This window comes from Miniopterus natalensis, chromosome 11, assembly GCF_054644295.1.
Source record: "Miniopterus natalensis isolate mMinNat1 chromosome 11, mMinNat1.hap1, whole genome shotgun sequence".
Taxonomy (NCBI): Eukaryota; Metazoa; Chordata; class Mammalia; order Chiroptera; family Miniopteridae; genus Miniopterus; species Miniopterus natalensis.
This window is the reverse complement of record NC_142091.1, coordinates 52,602,039-52,620,557: the sequence shown is the minus strand read 5'-3', so window position 1 is coordinate 52,620,557 and position 18,519 is coordinate 52,602,039. Positions and strand designations below refer to the sequence as shown.

Genomic DNA, 18,519 nt, shown 5'->3' with positions numbered 1-18,519 from the left:
GAGGAGAACTGGAGCCCCTTTCAGAGCTTTGGCCTCAGGGCCTTGCACACTTTAACCCTCTATCTTGGAACTCGTCCACCGCTATGAGAAGAGCCTTGACTAGCGTGCTGGAGGATGCAAGACCAGGTAGAAGAAGCTGGGTTATCTCAGTACAGACCAGCCAGCATCCAGTCAACTACTCCACGACCTCTGAGGCATGAGCAAGCCCAGCCAAGGTCAGCCAAGCCTGGTACAATCAGCAGAGCCATCCCTTCAACCTGTAGGCTTGCAAGAAATAACAGATGGCTACTATTTGAAACCGTAAATTTTAGGGCCTGGGGAGATAGATGTCAACAAGCTAGAACCTGCTTCACCAATTGTATCAAAGGCTAGAGGGGCCAGAAGAAGGTCAGCTACCAAAAGTTTCACTATTACCTACTGCTTTCTAGGCAGTAACAGGGTTGAAGATGCACTGGGAAAAATAATCGCTATTTCTAATGAAAAGGTTTGAGACCGAAATGGCTCAGAATTAGGCTAAAAGAGCAAAAGTTTGGAGTCAGGCGACCCTGATTACAATTCTGGTCCAGCACATATGTCCTATGTAGAACAGTCTCTTTCACCGGTGCTCCCTGATATTGACTCAGAACCAGATGAACTGAATTTAAGGCCCTTGGCTCCCTATGGAGGTTTATTACTAAAGGGCGAGAGCTCCGTTTCTTCCCTATAAGGTGGGCTCTTTCTCTCGTTTTCCCTAATGAAGGAATGCTGCCCTCTTCAGCATGTATGTGAAACAGATTTGTTAAAATGACCCTGCATGGAGAACTGCCTGAAGTTATTTATAGCTGGGTCTTCTCCAGAGAGGGCAAGGAAATGAATCCAACTGTTAAATGGCTGAAACCAGCCATGAATAACTTCTCACTCAGTAGTCCTGACGTCTTCTATTTGGCAGGGATCCTTGCCGGTGGCCTTTCTGATGGCCTCAGAGCATCAGTTTGGCAAATTCAAGACAACATATCCGAAGTTAAGGGAGAAATCTTCTCTCAGTATGTAAGTGGAGTCAGAGAAGTCAGCACAAACTGTACACAGGCAGTTTATCTGCATGAAATGCAGCACGGTCAAGACCAAGTGTGTTTTTGGGAAGAATGAAGACCTTCGAAGGAGCCAGTCGAAAGGAGGGGAGCTGAGAACATTAATAAACTGTGGGGGATACATGTCATTACCAGGCCTTTCTAAGACCTACTAACACCACACCAACTCTACCCTGTGTCTGAGACCATCAAATCCTCTATTCGCAAGGGATCTTAGAGTCTATCTACTCCAACCCACCTATTAACATAAGAAACCCAAGTAACCTCAGTGAGTGATGATCTGGCCTCTGTGCTGTTCCTCTGGGGTCAGGGAACTCTCAACTCCCAAGACAGCCGGAAAGGTGAAATGGTTATTATTATTTTTTAATGGAGCCAAAGTTTGCCTCCTTGTGATTTTTTAGTTCTACCCTCTGTGTCTGGAGACAAAAAAAAGCTGGCCCAGGATACAGACCTTCATTTGAAAAGGAAAGTGGTTTCTCTCCATAAAACTGTTTCCTAAAACATCCTTTGTTTCTAACCACTGGGTGGGAGAGTAGAAGTTCACAGCAGACCTCTGTGAACTTCATCTCTGGGTCTCATCTGATGAAGGCCTACCTAAGCCAGACAATTAAGCTCATCCCTCCTTTACTCTCCCTCAGAGCACCGAACCTTCACCTTCGGCAGTTGTCAGAATGTAATGAGATTTTCTGTGTTTTGCTTAATATCTGTCTCTTCCACCAGGCTGTAAGTTGCATGAGGGCAAAGATCATTATCTGTTTTTTTTTTCCTCTTCACTTTCAAATATTTAGTGACTAGCATGGTGTCCAACACATAGAAGGCACTGAAAATGTGCTGAATAGATGACAGATTGAGTTCCAAGTACGTGATGCATAATTAGGAGGGGGAGACTCATTTACTCCCTGCCATACAGTCTGGTTGAAATTATCTGCCTCGTAAAAATGAAGCCAAATGCAGTATAGCTTTTCTCGCAGCAAAAATCTCCCAGTACCTTCAAAGATCCTTATCCTTAGAGCCAGACCCGATTCGTGAATCCACCAGCTGGCAGCTGCTCAAGGGAGGGGGCGGGAGGCCCTATGAAGACCGCTTTTGGCTCAGGCCTGCTGCCTCCTCACCACCCGAGAAAGTTTTCCACCCTGCCACGTGAACCTGATCACGCCCACAGTGTGGGTTTTCTTCAGGTCACATACATTATGAAAAGCTGAGGAAACAAATGTGGGGAAGGCCCTGTCTGGAAGCAAACATTTAGAGTCTGAAGCCTTATCTTTCCCAAACAGAGTGCTCTGAGAAAGCCAGGGGCTCCAGTCAGAGATACGACACAAAACCTGGGCAGTAGGGGGCGGCAGAGACTCACAATGTGCAAGTGTTGTGACCACTGTCTTGCAGATGAACATTCTCAGTGTTATCCCTCGTCTGACATTCTCATCAGAAGACTGTTCTCCAGCACATGGCTATCCTAATGAAAGGCACATACTGACAGAATCATGAAGGCAAGCGGCAGCCAAAAAACTGGCATTTTTATCTGTTAGGTTCATTTAAACCCAAGGATGATCCATGTCCTCAGCACAGAGAGGCAGCCACGTATGTGCTCACAAGAAACTCCCTGTTGAGTTGTTGCGGCTACAGGCCTGTCAGGCTTTGTGGTTCAGTTCTCCCTCGTTCTGACCAGGGTTCTGTTCTTGTACTTCGCACTGTGGAAAGGTAATTTCATTTATCCCCAAATAAATTTATCTTCCCAAGAGAATCAGCACTGTTATTACTTCACTTGGAGAAGAAAACTATTTTTTAAAAAGAACATTTAAATCAATGACTAAACTAAACCCTGACTGCAGATGACACCTAGATAAAAATGATTCTGAGAGCACCCAGAAATGTAAATACTCCCCCTACCAATGGTCCTTGAAATTAAACTGAACCCGTGTATGTGTGACGCTTTCCACACAACCGACAGAAGCAACAGAAATGCTCAGATTTATCACCTGGAGATCAGAGGCGCATCAATGAGTCATTTTCTATTCCTGACACAAGACAAATCAAATAGATTTCATCTTCCTAAATGATTTATTTCCTCTCTTTTCTCTATTCATTCTCCCTATTATAAAAAAAAACCCACAAAGAATATATAGCAGAACCATAGCTCCCACGCTGGCGTTGAAACACATCTGCAGTTAGAGAAAGGCAAACGTGGTTACGCCCTTCTTACACCAAGCTAAGGACGGCTTTAGCTTTAAAGGTCATTAGTTTCACATGTTAGAGGGACTGATGGGTCGTCTCCTCTGGTGGCTCCTCTGAACTACACAGTAGATCAAGAAAATGTTTTTCAAAGGTGGCCAGAGAGACTATACCAGATACAGCTCCTTCAGCCTTCATGCTTGACTTTAGTTTAATGGGAGAGGTTAAAGACAAAGCCCAGGATGGAGCGCAGGAAGAAGGGCACATCCCTCGGGCTCCTCTCTGGGTAGCTTTACTAGTGCTCACCCTTCCTCTGCACGGGACAGTCCTCTCATCCTCACAGAGCAGCACCAAGCTCTTCGAGGGCTGAGTAGAGAAAGAGCCAGAAGATGACTTTCCAACAAGGAAAGGGTGAGCTGACCTTCTCCCTTGGAGCCCCTCCTTGGATTGTACTCCCTCTGCTACCATCTCTAGACCCCACAAGGACAGTCCCTTTTCTGTACTTCCAGCCTAAGTATGGAATCAAAATCCTTTCCCTTATTTTCCATTAGTTCAACTAAAACAAGGTAGCGTTGAAATAAAATAAAAAAATAAAAAATCTTTATTGATTTTAGAGAGAGGAAAGGAGAGAGAGAAACATTAATGATGACAGAGTCATTGATCGGCTGCCTCCTGCACGCCCCCACCCGCTGGGGATCGAGCCCGCAACCCAGGCATGTGCCCTGACCGGGAATCGAACTCCGATCGCCTGGATCCTAGGTCGACGTTCAACCGCTGAGCCACGCCCGGCCGGGCAGCATTGAAATTGTTTTTAAATTAAAGTAAGAACTTCACTAAAGATTAGTGAGGCAAGAGAACGAGTCTAAAAGAAGACATGGAAACCTGTGCAAGTCGAGTTCAATCTACCCAGTACAAGCTGCTAGTTTTGAGGGTGAATTTAAATATATGCACAACAAAATGTACATGCAAATTTGAATGGTTTCCTATTTATTGAGCTCCTGCAATATGTCAGGCCTGAGCCCGGGTGTCTTATGGCATTATCTCTATTCCCCAACACTACACACTGCACAGTAGTGCTGAGACCCGGAGGGCAGTTAGAAGGTAGCATGTCCTGTCAAAGGCGGCCAGGAAGCCCTCCCAGGAGGAAGCTCTCAAACTTCAGTGCTATTAGAATGACAGGGGTGCAAGTGCAGACTTTTGGGATCTCACTCAGAAATCTGAATGAGAAGGACAAGGTTTGCAAAGCCTCAGGATTTGTGTTTTTAGCAATTACCTCAAGAAAGGCTCGTGTCAATGGTCCATTAATCATACTCTGAGAAACAACAGTTGAGAGTCTTGAATTTATTGTCTCACCAGGTCATGGGGCTAGAGCTGTGTGCTTCAGATTTAACAGAGACCTACCACGTTGGACCTGTTTCCCCGAGATCACATGTGGGCAATCTGCACATACTGTGTGGGGCTGGGAAAATGTGACAGTTTGGGCATGATTTGGAGAGAGGGGCCATGTGTTTTGGGTCTTTTCACCCATTTAGTTAGACAATGTCAATAATTTGTAAGGAAGGAAAACTGATATGAAATGCAAACTAGAAAAATGAAACCTGCCTTTACTGCAGGAGGCATTAACCTCCATCCATCCACTCGTGAAAAGGGCACCATCCACAGACAGCAAACTAACTGTGACACAACATTTCCAAAGATCAGACTTGGAAATTTTTTCATGCCATGCAAATGAAAGCCACGATGTCATGCAACTTCGGCTATTAGGAAACAAGTCCTATCCTTCACAGAAATGTCTATCAGCAATAGAGGCGACAAACACAGAAAACTCGAATTGGGCTGCACAAAAAATCAGAAAGAAAGCTTCGCATCTAACTTTCTTCCATCACTTGGGCTACAGAAGCCTATTGTCTCTTCATAGGGAAATGAACTGAATCTCCGAGAGGTGAGGTGACTGCCATTGGAAAAGGAATAGCACAATCTTTTCCCCTTCTGCATGAGATTTGACCTTGGGTTAACCTTGTAACTGTTTGCCTGGAAACTTGATAAAGATGGAATGTCAGTTGTTCCTCAGCAACACTGCTCAGGGTAAAAATGACCCTGGATAGTTCAACCCATCTGGACTGGGAAGAGCTATAATTGAAGTCTAAATCCCTCTTGGGGGACACACCACCACTTGGGGCTTCCCTGAGTGCTGAGACTCTTCTAATCGGGCCTAATCCTTTGGGGAACCCCAGAAGTTACGCATATGGAGCTGTTACAAGAGATCGTGGCTCCTGCGGGGCATGCGGCTGTTAAGCTAAAGTGACTCCTGCACCTGACCTATGAGGGTCTTCTACCCTCACACCTGAGCTGTCACCTGAGGTGGCAGGGGGCACAATAACACCTGGGTGGCTGTGTGGACTGCTGTATACACTGCTGCAGGGACCACTCCTCTGGAAAAGAAACAGCTGCACGGCCCTGCCAGCAACCTATGATTCCTGTCCATGTTCTTCTGAGTGGAACAGGGCTGTGTGGGGCCTGGATCGCTCTTCCGAGGGTGCCTGAGCAGATGCCCTGGTGAGCGCTGCACCTGCCCAAAGCCACACTCCCGGGAACCGGCAAGGCCAGAACTCAAACTCAGTTGTCTGCCTGCAAGGTGAATGCTTTTCTTTAATTGCAGGACCCTAAATCTTTTCTCCCAAGATAATTATTCTTGCTCAAGAGACTGGTGCAACTTCTCAAACACATGCTAGGCTTTTTCTTTTCCCTCCGGTGCCATGTGAGGTCCCTAAGTTTGGTAGCTTCTAATTCATCCTGCCTGCCTGGCCTCCATAGCTGGTCTAATAGGGTCACTGAGTTCCATTTCCAGACGATCTCCCAGAGATTTCTTCAAATTCAACCTACCCGCTGGCTCAAACCACTATCCTGGCTTTTTCAGCCCTCAGACGATTATAGCTTCTGGCTGGCGGGTCATGGTGTCTTCACAGCTGATTCCCACAGAGAGATGATCACCTTCTGAGCCCTGGCAGGCACCCACACTCTCCCTGGCCCGAGTTAACAGCTCTGGAGTGGTAGAGGTCTCCTGATGACAAAGGGAGGCCCTACCCCACCACTGAAACGATCTTGCAGAAGTTTCCCCTTGACAGCCCTGCATAGGACAAGAGTTTAACAGAGTGACCCCAGCAGATGTCCTCTCAGATTAGCACCTGGGCCACAGCAGCAGGATGAGTCATTCCTCCCCAGCCTTCCCTTCCTTTTCTATCAGCAAAAATCTGGAGAGAGAAATCATTGCAAATGACATCACTTCTCTGAAGTGCTTCCCAAGTCTTCCTGGCTACTCTCATCTCTTTCCTCACAACTTTGAGCATGTCTCTATTATAGGACATGTGAACACTTCCCTTCCCCTGAGGCTGTGACCCCTGGAAAGCAGAGTCTCAGTTCTCTCTGTCACTCAATAAGCCCAGTGCTGGACATACAGAGTGATAAGATGAACAAATGAAAGAAACCTGGAACAGAGGCACCCCAACCGTCTCCTTTTCTGCATGACTTGGACGACTGAATTCATTCCGTCTAATCTAACCTGTAAACTTATGTCAGAATCCTGGTTAATGGCAGGACATGGCAGCTTCTTCAGTTACATCTCCCAATCACTAACTCAGAAAAATTACTTGGTTCGCCAACCACACAGGGACAAGTTTATAGAGATTCTAAATCAATGGCCCTAATGTGACTCAGACATGACATAGTGCTGAAGGCTGTAAGACTCCATCTCCACCCATGCCTGGCTCTTCTCTTCTGCCCATGACAGGTCGGGATGAACAAAGAGGAAGGAAGTGACACATACTGAAGGCCAGAGAGGAAACCTACCAGAAAGCGCTAACAGGGCTCACATCAGACAAGGCCAAAGAGCCAGAGAAAACTGAAGAATTCATTCGCACTCCACAGTTGACACAGTGACGGAGAACCTCAGGCTCACTTTACAGAAGAAGAAACTGAGGCCTGGAGAAGGTGAGTGTCTTGAGAGAGATCACGTTAGTCAGTGGAGAGCCTGATCTCAAATCCAAGAGCTTTTGCACTATGCCAAGGTCACTGGCTATAACTCACCGCAAAGGTCAGTAAAAATAGCCAGTGATCTTGTCTTATTTCAAATAGCTTCTTAAAATAATTTGCTTCATTTCAAAGAGTATTTTCTGCCCAAGGGAACGAAAATAAAAGTGATGTCAAGTGTGTAGAGAAACTAGCCCTCTCATACACTGCTGATGGGGATTATAAATAGGTAGAACCTTTTGGGAGTAAAATTTGGCCATGTTAAAACAACTATAAAATGTGCATATCCTTGAATGTAGCAGTTCCACTAAAATGGTTGTATATGTGCAAAAGAGATCTACAAGGCTGTTACTCTTAGTACTATTTACAATATCAAAAAGTTAGAAGCAACCTAAATCATTGTGGTTAAAAATATTAAGGTAAATTCATATGGTGGAGTACCATGTAACTAATATGAAGAATGGCCTATAAAATGGATATCCTTAATTTTATTGATAAGATTTTTAACGTAATGTACATATGTGTGAAAGAGAGTATATATGTATATGTATATTGTTCCTATAAGAATTAAACAAATTGTTACTTATAAAGCACTTAGAATAGTACCTGGCAAGTAGTAAACATTAGGAAAAATTTACCTACCAAAATGTGATGGTATATACATGAAGCAATACAGGAGGTTATAAACTAAGTGGTAACCACTGGCTCTTTCTGGGAGGTGGGATTATGTGAGGTTCTTTTTCTTTCAATAAATTTCTGTGTTGTTTGAATATTTTAAAATAATTTTTATAATAAAAATGTAATAAGGATATGCTTTCTATAAAATAAAGAAAACCATATTATTCAGAAGAGAACATCTTCCATGTGCACAGAATTCAGTTTAGGAATACTAAGCATTTCAAATCCACATGATGGACCAACTAGTTAGCAATTATTAGATTTCTGGCAGTGTTAACCCGTTCAGAGGATGCGAGGAGGTGGAAGGAAGAGAAAACAATGTCAAAAATGTTGAAAAAAGCAGGTAATTCCTCTCCCCTGAAAAATCTGTGATTCTGGTCTGAAGCCCAGAGCCACCCGGAGCCAGCAGAGGAAGGGACCAGCCTCGGGGTGTCCGGCGCCCCCGCTGACGCGCCCGCAGGCCAGGCGAGGCTGAGCTGGCCGCTGCCCGCAGGGGTGAGGGTCAGCACAGGAGACCGACCCGGGGACCAGGGATGACAACCAGCAGGTTCTCCTACGCGCCGAGGCTCCGCAGGCGCCCGAGATTAGTCCTTAGGGAAAGCACCAGGCTACGGTGCTGTACAAAGAAGGTTCAGTTCTGGTTTTGTGGGTCATCTGTGCACTTGGCCGCCTCATGAGACGAGCTAATGAATTTGGGGTGAGCCCTGTGTTTCCGGCTGTGAAGTCTGACTGTTCTTCTGTCTCCCATCTCAGGTGATTGTTCCCTATAATCAGAACTAAATTTAGAGATGTTGGCAAGACGGGACTTGCACATTTGGACATGATTTCAAGGGAAATCCTTTAGCATTTCCCCACAAAGTATAACATGCTCCGGGGCTTTACAAAAATTGTCCGTTACAACTTCCTTTTAAAAATTGGGACTGAGCCCGGCCGGGTGGGGCTCAGCGGTTGAGGGTCAACCCAGGATCCAGGAGATCGCGGTTCGATTCCCGGTCAGGGCACATGCCCGGACTGCGGGCTGGACCCCCAGTCGGGGGCGCGCAGGAGGCAGCCGATCAATGACTCTCTCATCATTGATGTTTCTCTCTCTCTCCCCCTATCCTTTCCTCTCTCTGAAATCAATAAAGATATATTTAAAAAAATAAAAATTGGGACTGAGTGTTGGAATATTTTTGTCACTTATTAACAGAACAGTGAATTTCTCACCTAACTCACTGATGTGACTAGATCAAATGGTAGGCGTGGAATTCCTGGGTCAACGGGTTACATATAAAAATCTATGAGGTGGTCCACCTAAGAGTGGAATGCCAGGACAAATGCCATCAGGGCCTGACTGACACACAGGAAACCTTTGACGACGGACAGGTGATGAGATTATATTGAGGATATAACCTCATCTGAAAGTGGTCCACACCTCAACTACAGCAGCAGTAGCCACACTGAACTGCAATTTACCTGCTCATAAGTATGTCTCTCAAGACTTCTCAAGGTGAAGGACACTCTCTTATGACCCCAAAACCTGCTGTCTTACACATGGCCAGGTGGTTGAGTTATTTCTGTCCCCTCGTCACATACTATATTTTACGGGTAAACTGGCTACCTCATAAGCTGTGACTAAGATCCAATGCAAGAGAGAACATAGGACCACAAAGAAAGGAGGGGAAATACAACAATTGCACTGCCTTTTTACCCCAGGATGGTGGAGGAGTTTTAGTATAAACAGCATCCAGGCCTGCCCCCAAACCTGCTTTATCCCAGCTCCCGTGCACGTGGAATCACCGTCAGTTATTTTTATCACTCAGAATCCTTAACAAGACTTTGTGAGCATCTGAGCTCACAAACATTCTCCCATGCGTTACCCCCACTGGATCTCAGGTGAACCAAATCGTAGGTTTTTATATATGTGCTTACACACACATACACACAGACACATAAATATATGGTGAAAGTTCTGAAGCGTACCCGTAGGACAATTTATATTAGAATCCTTCAGGGAGCATATAAAAGAGAACTTTTATATGATATATACTTGTACCATTTTAAAAGCATATATTATTCCTGTAACTTAAACACACTTTTGAAAAGAACACATTTTTAAAAAGAACACACTTGGGCATTGTGAAGATAAGAATCGGAGGGGAGAATTGGAGAGAGAAGAAAATGATTTGCTGGAGGCAGAAGCCAAGGGCTGGATCACAAAGAGCCTTGACTGGTTGAGACATCCCGGCTACAGCTTTACTGCTAGCTGCAGAGTTCCCAGTGCCTTGTCTGGGGTCTTCTGCCATGCGTCTCTGTCAGCCTTACAGAAATTTCCTGCCTATTCCTCTGGTGTTCTGGGAGGGGGGATATCCAGCTCCACTACCAAGCCATCCTGAGCTGGAGGGATGCGGGAGGGGTGTGTTCTGATTCCTGGAGCACTCTGGGGAGTGGGAGGCAGCTCTCCTGGGTCTCGGGAGAAGAGGGGCACACCCAGGACAAGCCCCAGGAAGCATCCACACCACCAGGTAGGAAATGCCTGTAAGACACCTGAGCATGTCCCCCCCATGCTTCTAGAGCACTTTGCCTGGGAGAAATGAAGGAGAGCTCTGCCTCGTATTGAAGAATCTTCTAAGCTGCCTGTTTTGACAATGGACAGGCAATGAGATTTCACCAATGTCTGAGACACACACTGAAGCAAGCAAACGTGTTTCACTCCCTCCGGCAAGAGCCCCCACAAGGCTACTTGCTTTTTATCTCCATCCTAAAAGCTCGGCGCTGTGTATAGTAAAAACTCACATCCTTTTTTGGTAGGGGTTCCGTCATCAGAGCACCAAGAGCAACACTGCCTACTCCTTATGTGTTGCCAAGATCCTCGTTGAGCCAACCCACTTTTCTGACTCTTTTCAAAGGGTAAAGACTCCCCTGCAACTTCCCTCACATCACTTCTGATGGGCAAGAAGTTGATTAGCCAACAAAATGCACACCCCAAGAAGCCTGCCTTTCTGGAAAACCACCAACTGCATAGAGCATGTTCTATGAAAATTTATTTTTAAGTTGCAAGTCTACATTGCTTCTATCTGTAGCCAGGTTTCTTATAGGCCCCACCCAGACAAATACAGTTATTCTCGCTGGTAATGATGAATATAATAGTATTTCCCCACTTTATCAATGCCTCTGTTAACAGAGTTCCTGCCAGTCAGGTACGTCCTGTGACCCATGCCCACCACCCTATTAGCAACCCCGACCCCGACTAAACTCCCCCAAAGGAACTGGATCTGCTCTAAGAAATGACAAAAAGGACCCCGAAGAAGGCGACTCACCTTTCTCGTGGCTGCTTGGCGGAGGCGGTGGGGGTGGGGAGGTGACTGGTTTGGACTTGTCATAGTTGTTAAAGCTCTGGCTGCGACGGTTGTTAGCAGCGGCTGACCCTCCGCGTGTTTTGGCGTCGCTGCCTGCAGCGGATACCCTTGCGGTAGGACCTGGGAGTCTAAAATGCAAAAGAACAGAGTAAAAGATGCAGTCTCAGGAGAACAGAAGCGTCTCAGGAGAAGGAACTGCAACCATGCAGGACGGAAAGAAACCATTCTAGACACTGGGTCTGAGGTCTGCTGGTCAAAGGATTTAGTGGAACCACTACAAACAACTAGGCTAAGTAAGGACCCAGTAAAGTCCAACAGCAAACCATGAGCAGTTTTCCTCTGAGCAAAGAAAGACACTTATAAGGAAAAATCGATGAATATATTTGCTGACTAAAAATACAAAGCTCATCTTAAGTTTTTCTCTTGGATGCATATTTTTACTTTACAGTAGGGCCAAACCATGTCATCTCTAATCCTATCAAGTGTGGAACATAAAGGCCCATTAAGACTCCAAACTGTTGGCCTTGTGTGTGCATCTCTTCTGGTAGGGGTTGAAAATGGTGTTTGCCATAATCCAGACGTAGAAGTATCAAGAAAAAGGCAATTTATAATAATCAGGAAGGAAACTGCTACCACTCAGAACCCAACACATCTGCAAAGAAAACTTACAGCGTGGATGGAAACACTGTTCAGACATACATTTTCCTTCAACACCTGACAACCTGTCTCCATAGGCATTACTCTAGGGCTGAAACCCAGCTTCTCTGCACAGTAGATGGATAAAGTCATATGTTCTTTCTGTAAAACCAGGAGGAATCTGTTAGCCTAAAGACATACACACTTTCCCTTTAAATAAAACACCTCATTTTGGGTGGTTTGGGAAATAAAGTCAGCAGACTTCTTTGTAATGTGTCTAAAGATATTATGACCCACTCCCCCAAAGAGTTAAGGGTAAGACCCGAAGTCAGAATTTTGGTTCAGGGACTACTAAGCAGGCTGTTTCCAATCATCAAAGCTGAAAGATGAATAAATGGTGGAATATTTAGTTATATCTTTCTGCTAAAACCCACTTAGCTATGTTTAAAAGCCACTGGAGCCTCAGCCGACAAGCATAAGATCTAGTGATAAGTCTGAATTTTCAACTCATAAAGCTTTCACAGCCTTCTCTTTCCATGCAAATTTGTAAGCACCAAAGAAGTCTGCAGTCTGGAAGCATTTTAGATATAAGCAGGCAGTCACTTTAAACTTTTTCTTGTTGGCCAAGCAAGAAAGATGGTTGTAGAGTAAACAGAGAACATGAGCTGGTGTGAGGACTGTAAATTTGTACAGTTAAGCAGCAGCTGGCCCGGTTCCTTGACTGGGAGCTAAGAGAGAAGGAAGGGGGTGAAGAAAGGGGGTGAGCTCTTCCCCCAAAGAGGCATCACTTCCCACTGTACTAGGAGGACTTGGCCCTCTGTCATGTATCCTATCTTGTTTGGAGAAGATATTCAGCCACAAAGACAGGCACAGAGTGGGGTACAAGACCAGCAGTGCCAGTGCCAGTGCCTGCGTTTGGGAAACAGGTGGCCAGTATAACTGAATGAACAGGTACAGCAAAGGGATCTTGGTGCCTCCTGGTTCTGCTTCCAATGCAAACAGCATCCTGCAAGTCGTCCATGCCAGTGCTATCTGAGTGGTCACAGCCAGTGGTAGAGCTTCTGTAGATACAGAGGTGGGGCTCCTTTGGGCTGGACTCTGTAGGAGTCTTTATGCCCAGAGAGGCCTGAAAAAAGATTATGGGCTTGTTCCAAGATGAGGTCACAGCAATGGTATTAAGTGGTGCCGGGTAACATGGGTCGCAGCATCCTACCCCAGTGGGGAATTTGAAAAAACAAGCAACAAGGAGGGAAAAGCTGCTATCATTTCAGAATTGCTGGAGAGTCCCCACTGCCCTGACTAGGGGCTGGACCATAGATTTTTCATGGCAGCACAGGGCCTTTATAGAGGCAAGAAATCAAAGTACTGGATGGGGTGGGTACAGCTTTGAGTTAGGTACGGAGTCCTGTCCTCTGTGAGCAAGTGTGGTAGAACAGACAGAATATGGGCTTTCTCCATCCCCATGACATTGGACTGGTCTTGTAAGCTCTCTGTGATTCGTGTTTCGTATCTGTAACTTTGGAATAATAATAAACTACCCAATGGGAATAGTTGTAAACTTGAAATGGGACAATGCCTGGCTGTCGTCAGGACTCAATGCATGTGGTTCCCCTGCCCATCCTCTCAGCTGAGCATTGATTCGTAAAGGAATTGGGCATTGCCATAAAGGAGACAAAGAAATAAATGAATCCGGGTTAAAGTATCAGAAGATAGCTAGACAAAATCATTGTAAAGAGTTTGAGATCAACATTTTCAATGAGCAAGATAGGCTCTGGCAGACAGGACTTGTCATATCCCTAAGTGACATTCCAGAGGAGAATCTGCTTCAGGTGTCTGATTGACTGAGACCTTATACTTGGGGTACCTCTGAGCCATCTGTGGGCCCCACTGCCCAAAGCCAAACATTCCTGGTTTGGATAATTAAGACAGCTCTGAGTTTCCTATGGGTGGTCATCTCCAGATTCTCCTCACTGAGTCAGGACCCAGAGGCGCTCCTTTGATGGGTGTGGCATATCCTTGGAATGGCTGCAGGTTGTGCCAAGTTTCCTGAGACATGGAGAAGGAGGTCTTGAAGGCCATGAGGGCAGATGACATGGCAAATAAAGGACTGACACATATTTAGCTAGCAAAAGCCACCAAAGCTCAGGCCAACGTGTCACTCTCTACCCATCACCACTACACTCTACTCAGGACAGCTCCCTGAGCTTGACCAAATGGAAAAACCGGATGAAAACCTAGTAAATTTCTTCCAATTTTCAAAGGAAATCTATGTCAACAATGAGCTTTAAAACTTGGGTTCTGGCCCTGGCTGGATGGTATGGCTCAGTTGGTTGCAGCAGCATCCTGTACGCTAAAAGGTGGCGGGTTTGATTTCCAGTCAGGGCACATACCCAGGTTGAGGGTTCAATACCTGGTCAAGGTGCGTGCGGGAGGCAACCGACTGATGTTTCTCTCTCACATCAATGTCTCTCTCTCTCCCTCTCTCTCCCTCTCCTCCTCTCTCTAAAAATCAATAAAGGTATTTAAAAAACTACAGCAAAAAACTTGGGTTCTGCTGAATGGGTTTGGACAGTTGCTGAAATTTTTAGGAAAGTCCACTTCACACACAAAGGCTATGAATGAAGGTGTGGTGGGTGGAAAGTAAAGAAAACACTTAGTTAGATCTACCCATGAGGGAACCTAAACATTCTTTGGGATAGTGAGTCCATTTACAAACAGAATTAATTCAGACTGAATTAAAAGTACAGGACTTCAAATATAGGATTTCAAAGCCAAAGGTACCCATGAGAACCTAAGATACCTAAGCGATCATGGGGAGGGTACTAGACTTTCTACAAATTGAAGAGGGTTTTGCTATAGTCTGAATGATCATGTTCCCCAAAATTCGTATGTTGAAATCTAATGAGCAATGTGATGTTATTAAGAGATAGGGCCTTTGGGAGGTGACTAAGGTCATTAGGTAGAGCCCTCATGAATGACATTAATGCCCTTATCAAAGAGGATCCAGAAGAACTAGCTTGTCCCTAAGTCAGCAGTCTGCAAACTGGGAGAGGGCTTTCACCAGAACCCACCATGCTGGTGTCCTGATCTTGGACTTCTAGCCTCCAGTACTGCAAGCAGTACATTTCTATTATTTATAAGCTGCTCAGTCTGTGATATTTTGTAATGACAGCCCAACAGACTGAGACAGGGTTCTAGCTCAGTCTTATCTAGATCTTAAGGAGTTGACTGGCCCCAGCTGACATCTAAACTACATGCATATTGATAAAAGAATATGCAAAGTTCAGAAGCAACTTCAAGAAGGAAAATTATAACCTCGGAAGTTGGTGGATGGTCAGGGAAGGTTCCAAATAGAAACAACCTGAGAGATGTGGCATGTGGAATGGGAATGGGAATGGGAACGTGAGAGACGGCAAGAAGGTAGGGTGTCACGGTGAGAGGCAAAGGTGTTATGCAGAGGGATGACTGTAAAAAAAGTAGGGGAGAGAGGTCAGCTGTGTCCTGGGGCTTGGAGAACAGAGTGGGAGGAAGTGAGGCTGGAGAGGCAGGCAGGGCCAGAGCATGTCAGTGTGAATCTTGGACTTTGTCCTGGCCTCTAGCAGTGAGGTATTAATTAGGAAGTTGAGAGCAGAGCCAGAGCGGAATCACTGACTATCTTCCAGTTCACAGTGACACAGACCCTAGGCCTCTGGCTAACATTTTGAAGTTCATTACTATTAACATCCTTGTGCATCAGGAGAACTTCTGTCAAGCTCCAGCCTGGAAGCAGCTGCTGTCTGTATGCTAGAATCCCCCTCTGCTGAAGAGCTGGGTCTCACTCACATGGAACAGCTGCAGGAACCACGGCAGATGCTGCCCAGGGTGCCTGCCTCACCGAAGAAAAGCAGAGAGAGAGGAGCACGGCCGGCCAGCCTTGTGTCATTTACACTCTGCATCATTTACGGCGCCGGAAGGTTCCAGCGGCTCCTCTGGAAGTGCAACTCCACTTCTCAAGATCGTTCCATGTCCAAACAGTTACAAAGTGACAGAGGACACAGATGGGTTCCTTCAAACATACACGTGGCTTTTTTTTTTTTTTAAGAAAAAAATTGAGTTTAAGGGATGTGGTGGAACAAAGCGGCGGAAGAAAAGCCCTGCTGCTATTGGAGCCACGGTCAACTTCTGCAACATGTGCCGGGCCCAGCAGGCGGGGCCGTGCAGCCACGGTTCCCGGCACGTAACCTGCAAGGGCATCCCGGCTCCCCGCGCTGTACGTGCTGATGGGAAGGGAGCTGTTCTTCCCCCCAAAACCACTTCAAAGGCGGGGAGCAGAGGATGGCCCTCCCAGGAAGGATGGCAGCTTGTGTGCACATGCTCAGGGCCGGGGGGGGGGGGGGGGGGGGGGGGCGGGGATCATAATCAGAGATGCTTTTTGCTAGACAAGATGATTAAGTGCTAAATCTCTCATCTCCGTGGCATCTGCTTTTCAGCAGCTGGGCCAGACTTCTAGCCCCACAGACTCCTCTCCAGAAGATGGCTGTGTGGAGATCAACTCTGTGGGACCTGCTGGAAGTGGCCTGGTCGCCTTACCTGGCCCAGGTCAACCCCAAATACCAACACCAACATAACTGCTAGTTATGGTGCGCTGGTTACACCCAAGTATTAGAGGATTAGCAATGACTTTATGTAAACCACAGCACACTGTGAGGCAGGACTATCCCATTTTACCAAAAAGGAAACAGGCTCATGGAGATTAAACAATTTGCCCAGGTAACACAGTCAGTGGTGAAAACAAGCTTTCACTCGGTTTAAATGCAAAGATGCACGCACAGCCACCATGATTCTCTGCCTCCCGCAGGTAGAAGGAGGCCAAATGCCGAGGGCTAACCAGGGATGCCAAGAGACAGTAACAGAGGCCAAAGGCAAAACAACATGGAAATCCTTCACTCCGGTACCAATTCGCTCCACAGGCCCTTCCCTGCCTTCAGATTCAAGGGTGAGGCTTTTCACCCAGCTCAGTATCCCTGGTGACTCCTCAAGGCATTTGGTTCAAGGTGTCTGCACGTGAATCAGAGACCTATTTCCAAGGCTCTGGGGGAGAAGTCCCACTCAGCCAAAGGAGTAGGGCTGTCTGGGCAACCAAACTTACTGCTACACTTATGGTGTCTGACCAGCTCAAATATTCTTTGGGCTTGTGCTCCACACTGGGGGTGGGAAAGTGGGGAGTAAGGGGAGGCCAGATTAGGCAAATGATGAAACAAAGAATGTCCATTTATTGGCCTCATCAGTGACCAAACTCTAGGTGAAAGATATGACCGTGAAGGAAAGTGAGGGGCTCAATCTGAAAGCCCCCCACACCGCCCTGCGCCAGCAGACCCTTGGGGAAGGGGCAGACCTGCCCTCACCCTCAGTTCTTCCTCTCTTCCCACTGCCTCCTTCCTTCATCTGGGACCCATAAAAGATCATGGGCGGGATGGGCATGTGCTCCCAATCAGATCTTTTCCCAGCTAGCTCCTGTTTTCTCTCCCAGAACTAAGCACATCATGTGAACAAACACTAAGGCCCATGCCTCCTCAAGCTCACCCTTTCCTTTTCTTTCCTATGTATGGACACTTTCAGGACACTCAAAATAATGGGAGCCCTGCTTACCAGTGTGGTGGGTGTCTGTTCCAACTTGGGCCTCGTTCCGTTAAGGAACACAATCACTAGCATGCAGCTGCATGTCTGTGTGTCCCCTCTCCCACCCACCAAATTCAGATGTAACCCTGATCCCCAATGTGATAGTGTCCGGAAAACGGGCTTTGGGAGGTAATTAGGTCACGAAGGTGGAGCCCTCATGGTGGCGTTCGTGCCTTATAAGAAGAGGTGGGAGAGAGCTTGCTGCCTCTCTGCTCTTTACCACGTATGGACACAGCAAAAACATAGCCACCTAGATACTTGAAAGCGGGTCCTCATCAGAGCCCGATCATGCTGGCACCCTGACCTCAGACATCCCAGCCTCAGAACTGTGATAAATAAATGTCTGTTGTTTCAGTTACCCAGTCTGTGGGGGTTAGGTACAGCAGACCGAACTGAGTAAGACACATGGCCACAAGCAGCAGTGACAGGTGTAGGTTCCAGGATGTATATTCATCCCATAACCGAGCCTGGGTAACATGCTGACTTGTTCTACAGAGAGCTTCTCCTCCCACCTCCTGCAGGCAGATCCTGAGTGGGGCTCCCAGCGTGCATGCTTTTTAGAAAAGTAAATTCTGGTTAGAAAAGGCACTGAGAGCTTAAGAGTGGGGGTAGCAAGCGGACATTCAGTGTGTATTTGTTACATGAATACAGATAGAAATGAAGAATGGGTATCTCTTCAGCTTTACGTGAGAATGCAATGAAAGATTGACACTAGCCAGAACGAGCAGGGAATTCTTCTCCTGTTTGGATGCTACAAGGCAATGTGAAGCGAAAGGCCGGGAGAAATGGAGGAAACGTAAGATTTTAAAAGCAGCCTTGACACCCACATAAATACCGGAATTCATGAGGAGGAGGAGGGGAGAAGTGTGTGCACCGTGGGTCAAGTGAGGGTGCAGGGGTTTGATCACATGGGCTCAAATCCTGGTTTTCCCGTTTGCTGTGTGACT

General features: G+C 46.4%; 1 protein-coding gene across 1 annotated transcript in view; it reads right to left on the bottom strand.

The window, feature by feature from the left end:
- The window catches only part of NAV2 (neuron navigator 2), a 341,354-nt gene that overhangs the window by 167,380 nt on the left and 155,455 nt on the right, over positions 1-18,519 (bottom strand). Inside the window, exon 7 of the mRNA XM_087821777.1 lies at positions 11,240-11,406. Coding sequence (XP_087677903.1) covers positions 11,240-11,406 — 167 coding nt within the window. The remainder of the gene's footprint in view (positions 1-11,239; positions 11,407-18,519) is intronic.